The sequence below is a fragment of the Electrophorus electricus genome, chromosome 14 (assembly GCF_013358815.1).
Source record: "Electrophorus electricus isolate fEleEle1 chromosome 14, fEleEle1.pri, whole genome shotgun sequence".
NCBI classification, from domain to species: domain Eukaryota; kingdom Metazoa; phylum Chordata; class Actinopteri; order Gymnotiformes; family Gymnotidae; genus Electrophorus; species Electrophorus electricus.
Genome location: NC_049548.1, coordinates 7,272,657 through 7,291,090, shown reverse-complemented (window position 1 = coordinate 7,291,090; position 18,434 = coordinate 7,272,657). Strand labels below are relative to the sequence as shown.

Here is an 18,434-nt window from a genome sequence, read left to right as displayed (position 1 = left end):
GACCCACAAAAGGAGGTCAGCGATGGAAGACACAGCTCGGCCATGCGCTGGAGCGCCGCTCCAAACCAGACTGCATGGTATTGTCTGAAGGGGCCACAGCTGCCCTGCCAAGCCCAGTACCCTCCCCCCACCCAGTCTTACGGGCAGGACGAGCTGGACTGAAACAGGAGGAGGGTGGAGGGTGGAGGGTGGAGGGTGGGACACCACCCGCCCCCCCTCCCCCTCTATCAGTGTTGCATGGATGCATCATTCACCTGTGGTGCTTCTTCTTCTTCTTCTTCTTCTTCTTCTTTTTAAACATTTGTGTTTTTTGTAACATATTTATACATACATATATCGCTATATAGATATATATATATATATACACTCATCTCTTACTCTTTTGAAATCATAAACTTAAAAAAGTTTAGAAAAATAAAATGTTTTATGATGGGCTCTTCTCTGTTCCTTCACCCAGCCAGTGTGTCCCAGGTGAAAGCTAACTCTTCCTCCCCCCGCAACTCGGCTGTGTCATTCCCAACGCCTCTGTGACAGTATGGTGCCTTCGAATCACAGCCTCGGTGGAACGGATCCTTGTTTTTGTGTTTTTGTTTTTGTTGTTGTTTTTTTTTAAATGTGTTTCTTTCACCTCCTTAATTCTTCATGTTGTCCACTATTTAGCTGATGTCCATCTCTTCTATGATCTCTTTTATTTACTAGAAATAGAAAAACAGACTGATAAGTGAAAAGGTATCCCATAAGCTATCTCAGCAGGTAAACAGTGTTAGCATGCACTTGTTAACCAGCTGAACTAATTAAGCTATAACAAATGCTTATTGCATTCTGTAAATTGCAGTTTCAGTATCAGGAGTAATCCTCAGACATAACACTAAACACATTTCAGAATTCTCTCCCAAATCCAAGAACAGGACACTAGAGCTGAAAACAAGCCAGAGCGAAAGGTCTCCTGTCGACTAAAAACAATGGCGTCATTTTATCAAGAAAGATGAGGAACAAAAAAAGAAAAACACGTTCCATCATGAAAGCTGGGCAAAAGTTAGCCGGCCAGACAGAGGAAGAGAAGGAGTACGAGAAGAGAAGAACGGGAAGAGGAGAGGGACCGGAGAAGGAGGATATACAGGGTGTCCTGGGGCCCTCATCCTGACAAGATCCCTCTAATTTAGGGAAATGTTGCGCTGCCCTAAGGAGCCCCAGAAGAGAGCGCAGGCCGACTTTAATTTTGACATCACTTTGTAGTTGCTCAGGCCTCCCCGGAGGAGGCCACAGACGGGCCCCAGCATACTGATCAAGCCCAGGGACAGGCTGCAACTCTCCACACGCAGCCACTGCTGTCTGGTACACACACACATGTGATGGGCCTGGCACGCTCCACTTGACAAGCATGGAGAGAAACAGAGTAAGAGGTGGCAGAAACATGCAGGCGGAGCTGGCGCCCACAGCCCGCCTCAGCCCACTCGTGCGACCACACGATACATACACACGCCTTTCTTCAAAAAGATTCAAACACAGATGACGTGATACATGAAATATAACTGTCCGCTCAGAGCAAAAACTAGCAGTCACATAAACAATTTGGTAATAGCACGTGAAGTACATGTTTGTTCAGAGATGAATTGTACTGATAGATGAGGATTAACATGTTATAACTCCCTTTTATTTAGACACAAAAATTGATTAAATCTTTGTCTTTATATACTGTACAGAACTATAACTACAGAAATGATAGAGTCCATGATAAATGTATAACTGAGCTGTTAATACCAGTGAATTTCAATGATTTCAGCACACGGTATGATTCAGAAAAACTGAAAAGCACGCAGCACACATTGCACATGATCTGAACAACAAATACACATTTAGGACTACAGTAAAGGTGATAGATTATACATATAAAAGAGGATTTGTAATCTATGTGCACATACAGTATATCTATGTATAGTATATGCACAAAAGGTACATTTTTGCTTATTTTTAAAAACATTTCCTAAAAATCCCCTGACAGAAGAAAACTGCATGTTGAAATGAGACAGAAGGGACTTCATTCTAAATGACTCCGTAATTTCATAACTGAGGCAGAAGTTTGTTTATAATATAGCCTAGCATGTAGTAGCAATACAGGGTTAGCAATACAGTGCACGTACCCCTTGTAACAGTACATTAAAGGATATTTAGCTTATTTTTTCTCCTGATCTGGAGGAGGTCAAGAGGTAGGGAAAAAGGTTACTTTTTGCTGAGTTGAAGTTTTAGTTTCTATTCGGGATTATGTATTGCTTATTTTGATGCTTTTTTTGCATAAATAAGCTGTTAACATAAACTCTGCCCTGATAAATACCTTTGAGCCTGTTACCGACCGAATCAGTATGGTGGGAGGGGCGAGTGCCAGTTGTTTGCTTTCTTTACCTGGAAGATGCTAATAATCACTGCACTATGTATCCCAGACATCTGTAACTGACATTTAATACACCTACTGTACTGACAGAAGTCTTCCAGAGAAATCTAACTCTGCAGCTATTTGAAAAGTTTTGCCATTAAAAAAAATAAAAATAAATAAATAAAAATCCAATAGACAGAATATACTACCACTTTGTACTGGCCCATGGCCCATGGTGCCATCTTACAAATGACTGAATTACCAGAGCCAATTAAATGCCCAATCTTTTAATGGCAGACTGCAGCATCCATGCAAAAGGAAGAGTTCCATCATGTCGATCTGCAAGCTTACACATTCATTTCGAAGCCAGCAAACTGCCTTCTCTGCACTCCTCTGCTTTTCAGCCCTGTTTAGCCTCGTCCTCTACATGCTGGAATCACACAAATAGCTAATTGAGTTATAATAGAGTAATAATACAGTATGATTAATTTTTGTAATATGTATAATGCATCTAAATTTGGAATGGCTTTAGTAAGAACCACTTGAATCAAAATGAAGGTTTTCTCATTTCTGCATAGATGCGTCAGTAGGATCTGCAGCTGCACAGCGTAACAGACAACAGAAGTTTATTCAGCAGATAACTGAACACATAGAAATCAACAAATGTTTTTTAAAAAGCATAAAACTAAATGCTCACTCTTCTCTTTCAAAAGATGCATTTGTATTGATATGAATATTTATTAAGTATTAATAATTATTTTCTGTTACATGGTAAAGGGAAGGAAGAGTCATTTAAAACTGTGTCTCTTATTGAAAGGAAAATGATAATAATGCCAGAGGGGAGTTTAAATACCTCCTAGTTATCTGGAAATATCATATGCACACGTTTATACAGCCCAAATACACTGCACAGGGTTATTACTCAAACACATCTAAACATAATCGCTTCCCCTTCTCTTCGGAAAAAGTATAAAGTAATGTGATTTAATGCCTTTTATCTAGTTATATAAAAATTACCATGGAGTATCCTTAGCATTATAGTGTATTTTTAAAAAATGAAGATTTCATTGTCTGCTTTGCCCTTTAAGATTTCAAGCACTACTGTAGAGTTGTGATTTCTTAAATATGCTAATACATCTATTATTCCACACATGTATACAATTTCATCTATCTAGGATCAACACCTTATTGTTAGAAAAACAGATATTTACATAAATGGATAATAAAAAAAAACATTGTTAAGAACAGATAAAGTGCAAGCATAGACGTGGAACATATCTAAATGTTATTTACAGCAATGTTAGCAGTCCTATCGGATGTGCTAGCCTAGTATTCCATTCCCACAGAGAATAAGCTTTAAGGTTGTGAAGCTTGGTTATCTGATAACGGATAGCCACATTTTCAGATTGGAGGCACCGTATGTTGAGCTACCGTCCAAAAAGCAGTTTTTCTATTAGAAAGCAAAATAGAAACTGAAGACAACCATGTAAAAGACAGACGAGGTCATGCAGCAGCAGGCTGGATGGTGGGGTGGGTGGGTGTTTTGGCTTTGGGTTTTAGCTCCTTTTCCAGAGGGCCTCATTTCACTTGTAGTAGTTTCTTTGGGTAATGTGTGAGGATTCTGAAATTCTAAACCTTGATATTTTGTTGAGAGTGTACTTGTTAATGCTCTATTATTATGTCTAAGACAGATTAAAATTAAGATAAAAAATTAAAATAATTCAAGTGATTTGGTCGCTGTAAAACTAGAACCGAACGACCTAATGGAAATTAACTTTTAATTATGTGGAACACCCTAAAATACTCATCTCTACAAAGAATTTGACCAGCATCTCAGAACTAAAAGCAGGTCTTAGTACAGCAGCAAATAATATTTCCTTTATTATTAATACACAAGGTTTTTCCTCCCCAACAGAGGAAGATGAGGCCCAGAGAGGATGGTGAGAGGATACTTATTTAAGTGAAATATTATGTTGTATGGGAGATTTCTTCTTCAAAGGGGGAAGAGCACGGCACCCAATCTCTGTTTTACAATGGGCTGCATGCGATTTCAGACACGCAGGAGAATGGTGTGTCTGGAGCCACAACTGCTATGGTAATAGAATGAGGAGACGGCAGTACCATGAGCAGAGTAAGCCTAGTGTATCTTCAAATGAGATCAGTGGTTATTGACTCAATGGTGCTATCTTTAATCTGTGAAGTAAATTGCCTTTGGATGCTGCCTCTCCATCCCAACTCTTTTCTCTCTTTCTTCTATAACTCCTCCTTTTCGATTCCATTCGAGAAGAGCAGGCAGCTCTTTACTGGGCAGCGTGTGTGTCAGCGTATGGGTATGGGAGCTGCTTCTGAGCCTCGGGGACATGATCAACGCCCTGAGCAACTCGGAAACGAGAGAGGCCCTATTTCACAGAGAGGATTATTGGCTTCTCCCACTCTTTCTCCCGAATTCTCTTTCTCTCCTTCTATCTCCCTCTTGCGCTCTCTCTCCCTCTCTCTCTATCTCCCGCGTACTCTTTCTTCATATGTTCTCTGAAGGCCCAGCACATCTTATCACATGCCTTCTACAAAGCACTGGGACTCAGGATAATGTCACCTTGAGGGAGAGTCTCTCACCTTAGCGAGCTCGTTTGTGAGAGAAAACTGCGTGGTTCACATGCATTACTATGCTAGAACACTAGAACATGCCCATGTTTATAGGGCACGTGTGTGAAAACATAAATGCTCATGGGAAGGAGACAGCAAGTGAACACTAGAGTAACAAGCCCCCCCTCCCCACCAAGATGGGTAATTTCATCTTGTGACTTGAATTGTTTATATAGGTTCACTGTGGCATTGTTAAGTGACATGCATCTTACCTGAGAGGAGTTACGGGTAAGGTTCGATTGATTTTTTTTGCCCTGCTCCCATCTCCCATCCTCTTTACAAGAACTCCTAAATCTTTGCTGTATAATAAGGGTTTTGAAACCCCTATATGTTTTTGGCTAGTTAATTATGTTCTGGAAATATATAAATTGGTGGGACAGACCAGGCACTTAACAAGTAACTCCACAGCCATTCTGCACTTGTACCTGTATGAAAAGCCTCTCACTCTTCATATCAGCATAATCTGTAGTATCTTGCAGGACAGAAAAGGATCCTTGTTTCTCATTTTACTTGGTGCTTATCTCTGTATTGTACTTCTGCATTTCATTGCAGAAGTGACCTTTAGGAAGAAGAACGCACCCACTATTTAAACACAATGTCACTGCATATTTCACCACAGTGGAAGCAAGTTGCTCTGCTTTCACTGTCATCAGCTAGAGGGTGCAACAGACCATGGAGAGGGGAAGCCACGCTACCTTTTCATATTAATACATTGTGTTTATTTATAGAATGATATAAGAGCTGGAGATAATAGCTGGAATTAAACTTAGGATACTTGATCATGAATATAAGAGCTCTGGTCTCCTAAGAGAAAGAAAATTTTATACTGTATGTGTGGCTTTATTCAGTTTGGGTATGGTCAATAGAATCATGTCAAAGTTTATATTTCTTCTGTTATACTGTTCGCCTGCAACAGGGAGAGGTAATGCTGGATCTCAATAAAATGTCTGTAATGTAAGGATCTTTTCAGTCTTTAAAGATGTGTCATTTAGTGTTCATCAAAGCTACTGTTATTGTGGTTTTGCTTTAAACTGTAAATTAATGGGAAATATATATATATATATATATATATATATATATATATATATATATATATATTTGACTTTTTTTCTGAGCTGAAGTATTATGATATTCTGTAGCAATGGAATACTACCAAGCACAAAATTAACTCTTGACAGGAGCTCTGTCACACCAAAACTATATACATTAACAACCACATAGTCAGGACTTTGTCATAATACATTCCTTCGGTATGAATGAAGAGTCAGTTTAAAGACAGACATGAGAACATCAAGGTGAGGAGAGGGCTGTGTCAATGAGCATTTTAATGTCCAACAGAAAGGGAAATATTAGAAAGGATCTGCTGTATTTAGCAGGGGTCCAGCCGAGCTTCCATAAGGACGAGCTCGAGCTGCGGAAACAAAGCCTTCTCTCAGTATTTTTAGCTCCCCTCAAAGCTCCTTCAGAAAAGTCCAACACTGGTCTGGTACGGCCTTTCAAAAAAGAAAAGAAAAAAGGAAAAGAAAACAAAAATGTATTAATATTTTTTTCAAGAAGAGCAGTTTCGTAATTCTGTCAGGCAGGAGCACACACTTCTTTTTAGTTTCAGTGAAATGACAGTAGTGTGTGTGTGTGTTTGTGTGTGTGCTTGTGTTTCTGGCCTGACTGCCAATGCACATGTACTGTCATTCAGCAAGTCATTCACTGCATAGCCCTCCCCTTCCGCTCGCTTCCAATAGAAATCAGAGTTTTGGCTCATAAATCCAAGCCCAGACCAAATGAGAAAGCTCATTGGACAGCACCTCTCCTCCCCTCAAGCTGTCATTCAGCTCCTCCCATCTTGGACCACACATTTCCATACAAACAAAACAGACTCCAAATCAATACAGCGGTGACAGAAACATCAGAGTACGTCATGCGAAAAACACACACATGGTAAGAAGTTTTGAAGTTTGACTTTGGACTGAAATGTCAACAACTTGAAAGAGTGTTCAAGGTAGGGTCGGTGGTAACCTGGAAGCATTTTGTTCTATTTAGTTTTCCAGGGGAGGAGGAGGTGAGCTGTTTGATTTTGTTTGCTTTTTGTTTTGTCTGGGGATCGGTTTTCTGTCTTTAGTACGGAGTGAAGCGACTGTACCCTCCTCTGTATAGGCTAGCCTGCAACATCAAAGATGAAAAACAAAAAGGTTCCAATCAGTGTAAAGTAGATTCTTTAAATTCTATTTTTTTCTAGAATTTTCTTCTCTTTCTTCTTCCTTTTTTTTACCCAACCAAATGATGTTTGCTTAGCAGAGTAAATTCCACGGTGACACAACAAAAGCCTCAGAATTTAATTATCAAGTAAGGTGCCGAATTTCTACTAACTGTTCATTTGTGTGTGAAAGTATCTAAACATTGTAGGAGTAAAGTCAACACTGAAGCTTATTCTTAAGGTTCAACTGGGTAGCGACTAAGGCTGGCCACTCTATCTGTTCTAACAGTCCACAGGACATTCTCTGCTAACACACACGACGTTAGGATTTTTTTTGGGAGATTTCCAAAAGCGCCAAATGGCTCATAACTGCTTAAATGTAATTAGAAAACTTTATCTTCGCCTAGCAACTCTCTTCAAAGACAGAGAATATGAGAGAGAGATTTTTTTTTAAAAGCCTCAATATAGCCGTCTTACCCAGAGGGCAGTCAGTCATGTCCTCAGGTTCATTTGACCAGAGACATCCTATATTAATCCCTTTTTTACTCCTTTTTAGCTGGAGTGTCTTGCTGCTCTGGCCAGTGCAAAAAAACTTCAAAGGCTCCATCTCCAGCTTCTCTGAAACCAGCTTGCCATCAAATGCACACGCCTTAAACGTGGCGTGAATTCCGTTCTCTCAGAAAGCAAGCGAAACGAACTTGCTCCACCCTCTGAGGGACTCATTACAGAATTACTTTTTTTTTTTTACTTGGGATCTGATGATCAAATATGATTACATTCTATTCATTTCACTTGCAGCAGAAGCAGATGCAGTGGTGGTGCCCATTGTGTGTCCTTAAGCCGCTACCAGTTTGCCCCATGCACTAGTCAGAGCTGTGGAAACTCCCAAGGTTCAAAGAAAGGTACTGCTCAAGGACAACTAAATAGATTTGTGTGTCTTAGATTGGCAATTTTTGGTCATGAGAAAGGTAGGAAAAATTTGAAAAAAGATGAGGAAGAAGGAAGGAAAAAAACAACACAGGCCACAGTTTTAATTAAGTAAATGAAGAGGGAAAAATGGTATTAATTAATGAAAGCTTTTAGCTAGCAGCTGCACTGGGGAATAATACTATTTTGAGAATCACACGCATGTCGGCTTGGTAAATTCCAGCCATTTGTCTTAGGCAGAGTGTTTGTCCAATAAGCCTCCTGGGCAGGGGGAGGCGGATGCGATGGAATCTTTTTTCGTCTTTCTTGTTCTCTATCTCTCGCTCTTCTTTAATCTCCCTCGGCACGCTGCTGCACGCGCTTGATGGTCGTTAATCTTTGCAAAAGTCCCTACCCACAACCGTAAAAAATAAGGCGAAAAACCCCAAACAAATCATATAGTTCTTTTTTTTTTTTTTGTGCAGATAGGAGGTTTCGATTTTTCATCTTTGATGTTAGCTGCAAAAGCTAGCTAAAAACAAACATTAACAGAACAACTATCCCCACAACAATTTAAGTGTGCTCATATGGAAAGGAAAATGGTTTGTTTGAATGGTCTTATCAGACCGAAGTAATAAAGTTTCAGTTTAACAGCGACTATGAGACAGAACATCCCCTTTCATTTACTGGGTCAAAAGGGGATCCAATGTTCAATTAACCTAGACAAACTGAAACATAGTTGGGGAGAAGAGCTGCACTAAAGTAATTGTAACTTTTGGTCAGGATCGCAAGCAGCGTTTGTAGTCACAAAACAAGGAATCCACAATCACCCCAACGTCATACCTCTCAACATACGATCTAATTGAACTTTAGGCCAGTGGAGTGCTCACTATCTCTAACCACTTTGCCAAATTCAGATTGCTTCTCTTTTATTTCTTGTTGGAGGCTCTAGAATGACACCTGAATGGTGACCTGTGGATGAAGTTGGGATTGCTTGTGTCTGGGTTATAAAGACTGGAGCTTCCTGCTGTGTTACGTGGGGAACTTACCATGGTGCCCACGCTGTATGTGGCTGTGGGACCGATCGTGTGGTGGTAGGGGTCCGCTGTTGCATAGACTCTGCCATAGCTGCACACAGACAGAGACAGGGAAAGATTGAACTACTGAGGCCGGCCAGCGTCTGTTCATTTCCAATAGTTCCATTATCCCTTTCTATATCTCCCCCTGTGATGAAAACGCAATTGTCGGCTCACTATAAATGTATGGCATAACGGCAAGAGTGTGGGAAAAGTGATTTGTGCTCAGTCATTGCTGTTTAGGTGTAAAAGTAGTGAGCATTTTATCTTTTTGAAGATGTTGTAAATGTTATATTGATCTGAGAGGGGCAAATGCATTGAGAAAAAAAAAAAACCCTTGGTATGGAGGGAGAGCCAGCAAGAAGAGCAGTGCAGAGGGAGAATCACAAGGATTACCAAGAGAAATAGGAATTTAAAGACAACAGACCCACTGAATGAAAAGGACAGCGATGGGCTGGCAAGAGAATGAATCAGTGTGCTTAAGGCATATCTGTGTGTCTCAGTGTGTGTGTGTGTGTGTGTGTGTGTGAGTGTGTGTGTTTGTGTCTGTGTGTGTGTGTGTGTGAGTGTGTGTGTTTGTGTCTGTGTGTGTGTGTGCACATGCATAAGGTTCTCTTCATTCTGTCCATGCTCCTTTGCCCTTCCCTTGTTTACCCAGCTTGCACTGGGGGTGGCTGTTTCTCCCACTCTTTTCATTGTTGGCGGATTGGAACTAATTCCTCCAAGATGGGCCTCACTTGTTCAGTTATTTATTTATTTACTCCCAACACTTCCTTTCTTCATTTGTTTACTTTTTCTCCAAACACACACTTGCAAATGAGGGCCTGTGGGAAGCAGATAAGGCAGTGCAAGCCCCGGCTAAGAGCACGGCCCGCAGGAGGAGAAAAAAGGCGAGAGGGGGAAATCCTCTGCCCAGACACGGCTATTACACATGGAAATACTATCGGATCTGACCAGGTTTTTGTCATCCGGGATTATTACAACATCAAAGGTCAGGCCAGCATGAGAGAATGAGAAAGCTGAGCAGAGGCGATTTGGGCTGCTTGCGACAGACGTATTCGGAGCCCGTTCTGAGGAGCTCGCCTGGGAATCCCCAGGCCATGAGCTTCAGTGTGGACCCTGTCGCTCTGAACACATGGACACTCCTCTGCAAAGCGTCTCAGACATCAAATGACCTAGCAGGGACGTGTTAATTATGATCGTGAACTAAGTGAAGAAATTATTTCACTCAAAGTCAGCCGGTGAGGTGCACTCTTATACTGTGAATCCATTAACCGTTCTCCTCTTACATAACGTGTTAAATAAGTAAAGGAGCCCTGTTTAACAGGGAAGGGAGGATGCCGGCAAGAGTAGAAGGAAAAAAACCCTTGTTCTGGGAAAGAAAGAGACACAGGGGGTGGGGAGAGAACAAACAGAGTGGGAGGAGTAGGAGAAGGGCTGCTGAAATCACTGCAGCAGCATGTCAGTCTCTTCACCTGCTCTGATGGAGATCGCCGCTGGTTCTGATAAATCTTCCATTATCAGCGCTCTTCAGGCTAGCAGGCAGGGCTGGGCCTTATCGCCACTGACACCCTCAATCTCGCCCAGATTAAACCCTGATCCAACCTGACAGGGTCCCCACAGGTCCCAGATAAATTACTGACAACCCAGCACCCACCCTGCTCCTCAAACACCCTCCGCCCCCTCAAACGAGTGTACGTGGCCCCCGAGGGCTGAGATAAGTGGCCAAGGCTCAGAGAGGTAAGATCACTTAGGTGCAAGTGCACAGACATAGCTCAGACATCAGTATCATGTTTAAGAGGCCTTAACACAAGGCCTTAACACACCTTGTTACAACAAGGTGATTCATTCAGGTTCAGTAACAGAGCACGAGGCAGTCCACACTCAAATATTTTAGTGAATCAGAATGTTACATGTTATCAAATGAGTTTGTGTGAATGATTTATTTGTTAAAGTATTAATGTATACAAGGAGAAAAGAAGTGTATGATGCATCAATAGAACAATACCATTTACAAATAGAAAAGAAAAAACTGAGCACAGCAAATGGAAGCAATCTCACTCCAGGACAGAGAGGGCGCTGTGAGACTCTTACCTGTCACTGTAAGCTGCTGCAGCTGCTGCGGCTGGCTGGGCATACCTGTACGCTGCATAGCCACCCTGCACATCAAATGAAGCAAAAAACATTAGGCACTGAAACACAAGGAAATAGCTCTGTATCACTGCATTGAAAACATGCTCCAACCCTGAGCTAGCACTTCTAGAACTAAGACAGCATTAAGAAAATGAGTGTGTCATGCACATGCACAACCCTCTTACTAACTATAAAGTATGACTCATAGGTGCTGAACGTGAGGAAGAGACAATAGCAAACAGAACATATGCATCTGCATGCACGTGAAACAAAGGTGCGTTCTATTCAGTTCAGGAGCCATCACTGAGGCCATAGGACACACTAATGTTTGAATGCATACAGCAATAAATCAGTAAAGTTCGTGGGATATTACCCTTTGGTGAGTCATTACCAGGGTTTATCTAGTTAAAAGAGAGTTTAACTGAATTAGTCCTATTGACCTTAATAAGGGCACACATGGCTAACTTGGCAAGGCACAGTAGGGAAGTGGAGGAGAGCGTTTGCCCATCTACTCTGGGCGCAGTAGTGGCAGCTCTACCTGCTGTCTGCGCTGCATCAATCCGATCAATCGTAATGGCAACGCTGGGTGACTATCGACCAGCATTTTAAGTGGGAAACTGGTATAAACATTTAAAGCAAGTCAATGCTTGCTTACTGTGAACAAACCAAATGGAAGCTTTGGCTGAGGCTATTGGAGGGCCTTTTAATTAATGTGGCTGGCCAATACGCATCCTCGGGCGAGATGCCCGGGGGAACTGTCCTGACGCAGGAAATGCTCTCCGCAGAAGCCAAAGCACGGCAGACGCTAAATATTGCTTGTATAAGCATTAGATGACATCTGACAAAGCCATTAATTGCTCCACATACATCTGCTATTAATAGGTATGCTGTAAGCAGCATCAAATATCATTAGCCACCAAAGTGGATCAGCATTCCGGATGGTGTTTGCCCATAATCAGGTTTGGAGGACATGCTTTGGGGACAAACACAATGCAAATACGCCTGTCCGTTAAGGACAGTGAACGGACAAATCTCTCACTGGGAGAACGCATCTGTGGTTGGCAAAGTGTTTATCTAAGTTGCCCATTTGAATGGAACAGCTCTGCTCTTGTGTTTCATCTGTTTTTTGTTTTTTTTTCCTCTGCGAAATTTCTCCTGCATCGACCAGTGGCAACGGCACACAGTGTGCCCGGCTATGGATTCCCTCAGACACAAGACTGCACACTAAATCATACATGCTCTCATTCATTTTTCAGCTGTGTATTAATGTCCAATAGTACTCTGCTAAGATCAAATGTTAAGCTGCTACAGAACTTGGGAGAGGGAGGAGTTGGGTCACTGTAAGCGTTCTGTATAGATTGTATGGAAGTTGAGTGCTTCTCCCGCTTTCTCACCACCCCAGTGCTATCAAAGATGCTCAATTTTAAACTTCTGGCATACAGCACTTTACCCTCTCAGGTTCTGTAAAAGTTTTTGACTTCAAAGTTGAGCTCATCTGGGAGATCCTCAGAGAAGGATTCTTGGAGGTCTAAAAAGAACTCGTCAGAACACAGTGTGAGGGGTTGGGTTCAGGGCTGTAGCTACAGGATGGCGCTCTGTTTACCATCCATGCTTTACACCTGACCATGAAGCTCACATTAAAATGAGCACAGTTTCGCTTATGCAGCCTTGACTCCAAACACAACACACAGGCACGGGCACCACTTCTGTGTCTTGGCTGGTTTGCCCCCTTTCAGATCTGAAAGTTGAATTCATTTCCATTCTTCCTCTAGTGACATAATCCTGGGAAGGGAGGCATGCTCTCTCTCCCTCTGATCACCTGACTGTCTAATACCTTCTGACACCCTGTCAGAAATAATACTGCCTGGGCATGGGGCTGGCTTGCAATGTGAGTACTTTTGGCTACATTTTAATATGAGCCGAGAGAAGTAGATAAAAAAAAAAAAAAAACGGTGCTGCACCAATCAAAACAAAAACACTCATGCAGCCAACTCATCCAGCATGATATGGCTCTCTCTTACAGGGGAATCAATCAGCACTGGCAACCGGGGGAACGCAGAAGAGTCTGGAGCCAAAACTATGGGGGAGTTCATTTCAGTTCACCCCCGGCCCATATGTGCCATTAAAATACACCTTCGCTGAAACAACCGGAGTCGTGTTCTAAAAATGGGGAAATGTCAGAGGAGCTTCAGCCCTGCATGCGCTCCACATGTCACAGCGGTGTGGGATGGCGTGTACAGAGGACGTTCGCATGGCTCTGGGGTGGCCACAAACGGATGGTCCTGGGTCCTCGGTGGAGCTGCGTGGGCCGACCTGACTTGACCCTGGCCTTATGAAAGATTCAGCACCAGCTGTCTGGACGGAGCGTGGAGATAAGAGGGGGGCAGAGGTGTGGAGCCGTGCTCCGTAAGGCTGTAGTCTTTGCCAGGCTCGCCAGGGACCTGTCCTCATCAGGCAGGGTGGAGGCTAGAGGCTGCAGTCATAGGCACTCTGCGCATGGGTTTCCAGTCTTTTCTTTCATTCTGCTTACACAGGACAACAAGCAGCAGCTAAAAAGGGAAAGGAAATGCACTTACGTAGATCTCGGCACCGTAGAAGCCATCTTGGTAAACCACACTGAGAAGAAAAAACACACAAACAAAAATAGCACAGCTCAAATCAATGCAGGGCAGTTGTACAGGTGCTTCTTCTATAGAAATAGAAGGGGAAAAAAAAATCACGTAGCTAACATAGGTGTTCATTCACCAGACAAAATAATGCACTCTAGACTAAGGAACGGCTGAACAAATGAGAAACGATGGCTGGTTTCATATCGAAGAGTAATTTTATGCTCTGTTAGGAAATCCCCGTTGTTTCCTGATAGCCTCTGCTCTCTTAGAGGGCTGGTGTGCCAGTAGGACTTTGTGGTTCAGTTCATCATTGTACTGTGACACAAATCAATTTAATTGTTCGTATCAGGGCAATTCAAGTTAACGGCATTGTGTCTGTAGCTCGGAATGGGGTTTCGATTATCTCCGACAGAAACGCTAGTACTAAAGTTAGCTCAGGGTGTGATAATAACTGAATTATAGCAATCATAGAAAGGCCTTCGTCTGAGGGAAATACTGCAGGTGGCTAACCCCCAAATAAAATGCGGGTGTAATGTCGTGTATATGTAGAGGGCGTTGGGCTAACTTACGCTCCGTAAGCAGGGATGGGCGGGGGTGGGGGTGCAGCGCGAAACGTGTTGTAGACTGCACGACCCCGGCCCCTCAGGTGGGCACCCCTGTATGCCACTGTTGCCCCTGTGGCTGGGTATGGGAAGCCCGTCACTAGAGGGAGACGAGAAGAGAAGAGACCGGAATGTCTTCAGAATGTCTTACATCCATAGCAAGACATCAAATCCCTCATGCCAACTATTGTTCCATGTTGATACAACATTCCTGTTGATGAAAACTATGCTTAACCATTCAGACAGCAGAGCGGATCAAGGGTCATTATCCAGGTCACCCGAAGTCTGTGCAGACTGACATTTCCATACACTTAATACAAAATAAACTGCATTAAGCAGCACGCTGGATGACTGCAGGAAGGAGACTGAAAGGCACCGCTGTATAAGGATGCCTCTGAGACGCTGGGCGTATGTGTGTGTGTGTGTGTGTGTGTGTGTGTGTGTGTGGGGTGTGCATGTGCATGTGCGTGTGTTTGGCTGCTTTCCAGCTCGGGTGGTGTGTGTGCAAGGCAGGAGTGGTGGTAGGCTGTTGTAGGTGAAGCACAATGGGTTGGCCCGCAAGGCAGAGAGAGCAGATGGGGCACATTGTTTGGAGATGGTGCAGTCACAGCTCGACACCATCCCTCATCCTCTCCTCTGCCCCCTCTACACTCACACCATCACCGCTGGGGCCTGGGCAGCCAGCAGCAGGACGCACCCGGGTCAACACGGGAGAAATGTGCGAGAGAGAGAGAGAGAGAGAGAGAGAGAGAGAGAGAGAGAGAGAGAGAGGAAGAATATGCATGCTTGATTATGTATGTGAGAGAAAGAGTGAGAGAAAGACAAAGAGATAGAAAGACACACAATTACGTATAGCAAATGAATAACACACTGAAATGCCTGGAAAAGAGAGACGAATAATCAAAGAAAATGATGGATGGATGTGAAAAGCATTGAAATGTTTCTAAACAGAAAAGAGATGAGACAAAATAAAAAAGCGATGAATAAAAAATAAAGACAATGAATTAAACAATGAATAAAAAGAGAGATGAGAGAGACTGACAAAAGAGAAAATGACTTCCACTCTGAGTGTTTCTTTAACCTTCAGCTATCAGCAAGTGTGGCCTTCACGCACCAAGGGCGGGGTCATAATTACCCACAGTACTGGGCAAACCGAGCACTTCATGACAGGGCAGCCGGTACAGCTCTGTCTCATTTATGCACCAACAACTCCACCGTGCTCGCCCCTCTGTCCCTGAGGGCCTTGTCAATTATTTCCCAGATCCAGTCACCCGGTCTCCCTTTTAAACCTCCACTCATTCATCATCAACATCTACTGAAGATTCACAAGGACCGAACCGAGAACGGCCGAAGAAAGGAGGAGACGGACTGGCACAAGCTAGAACTGCTTAACCCCTTACATGCCAAATACCCGCCGCTAGTGCCGGACTCCATGTTCATGTAATTACATACATTTCATATTAGTTTCAATGTAGTTACTAAATAATTCAAAGTACTTACTAAATAACGTGTCGACATTAATAACAAAATGATAAGCTTGAGTTTAAGAAGTTAATATCAGTCAATAATTCATATTACAAAGATGTATATACTGTGGAGCCACATTTAAACACTTAATTGATTTTGTCTTATAATTAAGATGGGAGCAATGCAAGTCCATAGACTTCCATTGATTGGCTAGTCTGCTGCTTCTGGGCAGTGATATTCAGGAGTTTGCATTAAGAGATTTTTTAATCGTACATGAGTTTAGCAGAGCAGATCTCTAGCACGAACAGAAGCCACTAACCTTTGATATCAAGCATGTAGCCCAGAGTAGATATGATTAAAATGCTTCTTACTTTACTTCTGCCAAAGCAGCCTTGTCTGAACAACACTGCTGAGAAACTTAATAGCTCTTTGTGGTTCATTAACTAAATCTGTTTTAAGCAGCAGCTTCTGAAAGCAACGATAAATCTTACTTTACATCTATTCCTGTATCTACTTTTAATATTTATTATAATTTTCACAACTCTTCCATGACAGTTTTTCTGGAGTGTTTACCTCGTGAACACCTGGCGCTATGTTCTACCTGGAAGCTTTTCCAAACCCTCCGACGGAAAGTGCAGCTACGCGGCCACCTAGCCAGGCGGACGTGATCTCTCACCACCTAAATCTCAACTCTGGAGCTAATGATGCCAAGAATTGCTCACAACTAGCCCATCAAATAAAAGAAGAGAGAGACAAAGAGCAGAACGCCAGTGTGGGGAGGTGTGCTGTGGCCTTTCATCTGATGTGAAAGAAAGACAGATGGCAGAAGGTAAGGAGTTTGCTCTTTCGTTTTGATATAGAGTGGAGCTGTTGACATTTTAATTTGTCCCTCCTAAGCTATGGACGCCAGTGTTAATATGGCAAACAGCAGCAGTCTGTGATATATGTCTGGCTATGGTCAATTTATCCAGAATTCCCTTCATATGCACCACCCTTATTTTGCCTTTGACTTTCCGTGTGCATTATGTGCGCTATGACGTACATAAATGTAATATCATAATGAGCTATGGGTGTACATGCTGCACTGATTCAATAATATCCCATAAATCACTGTGGCCAGTTATAACACCACATAAAGCCCATGCAACAGCAAAACTACACATGTGCATATACTGACTAATACCTCATATGCAACTGCTTTAGAATAAGAAGCTTCAAGAATAAAAACAATGCCTGGATGTTGTTTAAAAAGGAGATTGTTCTTGACTAAATTCTTCATTTGCTTCATTGTCATCAAAGCTTCATCTGCTTCATCCTCCATGAGTTAGCTCTGGCTGAAGGCTGATAACCAAACTTGAGGTGCCTGCATCGTTCCTGTACTGAATCCACCTTCAAAATAAAGCTTCTTGAATTCTGCTACAGATATATTTTAAAGGACTGATTTATACCAACTAATTTGTAACTGATATGGCTGAATGATACACACACACACACACACACACACACACACAAAAGCTATTGTGTGATATTATAAAGTAATAACAATATAATATGACAAATTAATAACTCCTGACGGTGCCTTTGTGAAGTTGGATCAGCTGGACATGGCTAAGAGTCAAACATATGTCATCCTTCCCACTTGCAAATGTTTTAGCATCTATTTAAAAACAACAACAAAAAACTGCCCTATTAATATTTCTCTCCCATCTACTTTGCATTTTAATCTTATTTGTTGCCTTTGGCTCAACATGCTGCCAAGCGCTGAATACATTGGCCGAGGACACAGTCAATCAATCAATATTACATTTCTCCCAATGTCCTTCATGCATGTGCACCCAGCGCAGGCTGTCAGGCTGAAGAGAAAAGAGCCCTAGATTACACAATTAAGTTCCTCAAGCAGGGGTCACGGGCTCAGCCCCCAGCCTCTGATTTAGCCTCTCTATCCACTCAGACTTAGGCTGAGAGGAGCAGAGAGGCTGTGAGGATGAGAGCGACTCACAGAGAGACCAGTCTCTCAGAATATCAGAATAACGAGGAGATGCAGGCGTAAATAGAGAGGCTGGAGAGAGAGAGGGAGATAGAGAGAGAGAGAGAGAGAAGGCAGTGAAAAAGACAAAGACAACAGGTTTGGATCCGTGGATGTGGGAGGGGGGTGGTTGATGAGAAGAGAAGAGAGGGGTGGAGAGGAATGAGCGCGACATGGTGGGGGGGTGTAGGGACGGGCTGGCTGTGGGGGGGAGAAGCCCGACTTCCCCGCAAGAGGTTAAAAGCAGGCAGTCGGCGGCCCCCATCCGTCATTCTCCTGAATGGGATTTGAGGACAATAAACCTGTAGCGGCAGGACGAATGGAGACAGAGTGCGCTGTCAGCACCGTACGATTTATGGAGCCCAATTTCGCTGATCTCCCGCACAGAAACTAGGACTGATAAACAGTGA

The 18,434-nt window shown here is 42.8% G+C and overlaps 1 protein-coding gene and 1 long non-coding RNA gene across 8 annotated transcripts in view; one reads left to right on the top strand and one right to left on the bottom strand.

The window, feature by feature from the left end:
- Positions 1-206: 206 nt before the first annotated feature.
- Positions 207-18,434, bottom strand: part of rbfox3a (RNA binding fox-1 homolog 3a) — a 292,617-nt gene continuing 274,389 nt past the window's right edge. For 5 of the 7 annotated variants that reach the window (XM_035533352.1, XM_035533347.1, XM_035533348.1 and 2 more), the window contains 5 exons: positions 14,499-14,631; positions 13,897-13,936; positions 11,282-11,346; positions 9,161-9,239; positions 6,941-7,171 (listed from right to left, as the gene is read on the bottom strand). In XM_035533352.1, the coding sequence (XP_035389245.1) occupies positions 7,127-7,171; positions 9,161-9,239; positions 11,282-11,346; positions 13,897-13,936; positions 14,499-14,631 (362 nt within the window). In that variant the 3' untranslated portion in view covers positions 6,941-7,126. Of the gene's footprint in view, positions 696-6,122; positions 6,508-6,940; positions 7,172-9,160; positions 9,240-11,281; positions 11,347-13,896; positions 13,937-14,498; positions 14,632-18,434 lie in introns of those variants that run through there. The other 2 variants (XM_035533351.1, XM_035533349.1) reach the window with 2 other exon arrangements.
- Positions 6,889-17,372, top strand: LOC113579419. Its single transcript, XR_003410872.1, has 3 exons — positions 6,889-6,949; positions 16,554-16,827; positions 17,298-17,372. It is a non-coding gene; the product is annotated as an uncharacterized LOC113579419 (long non-coding RNA).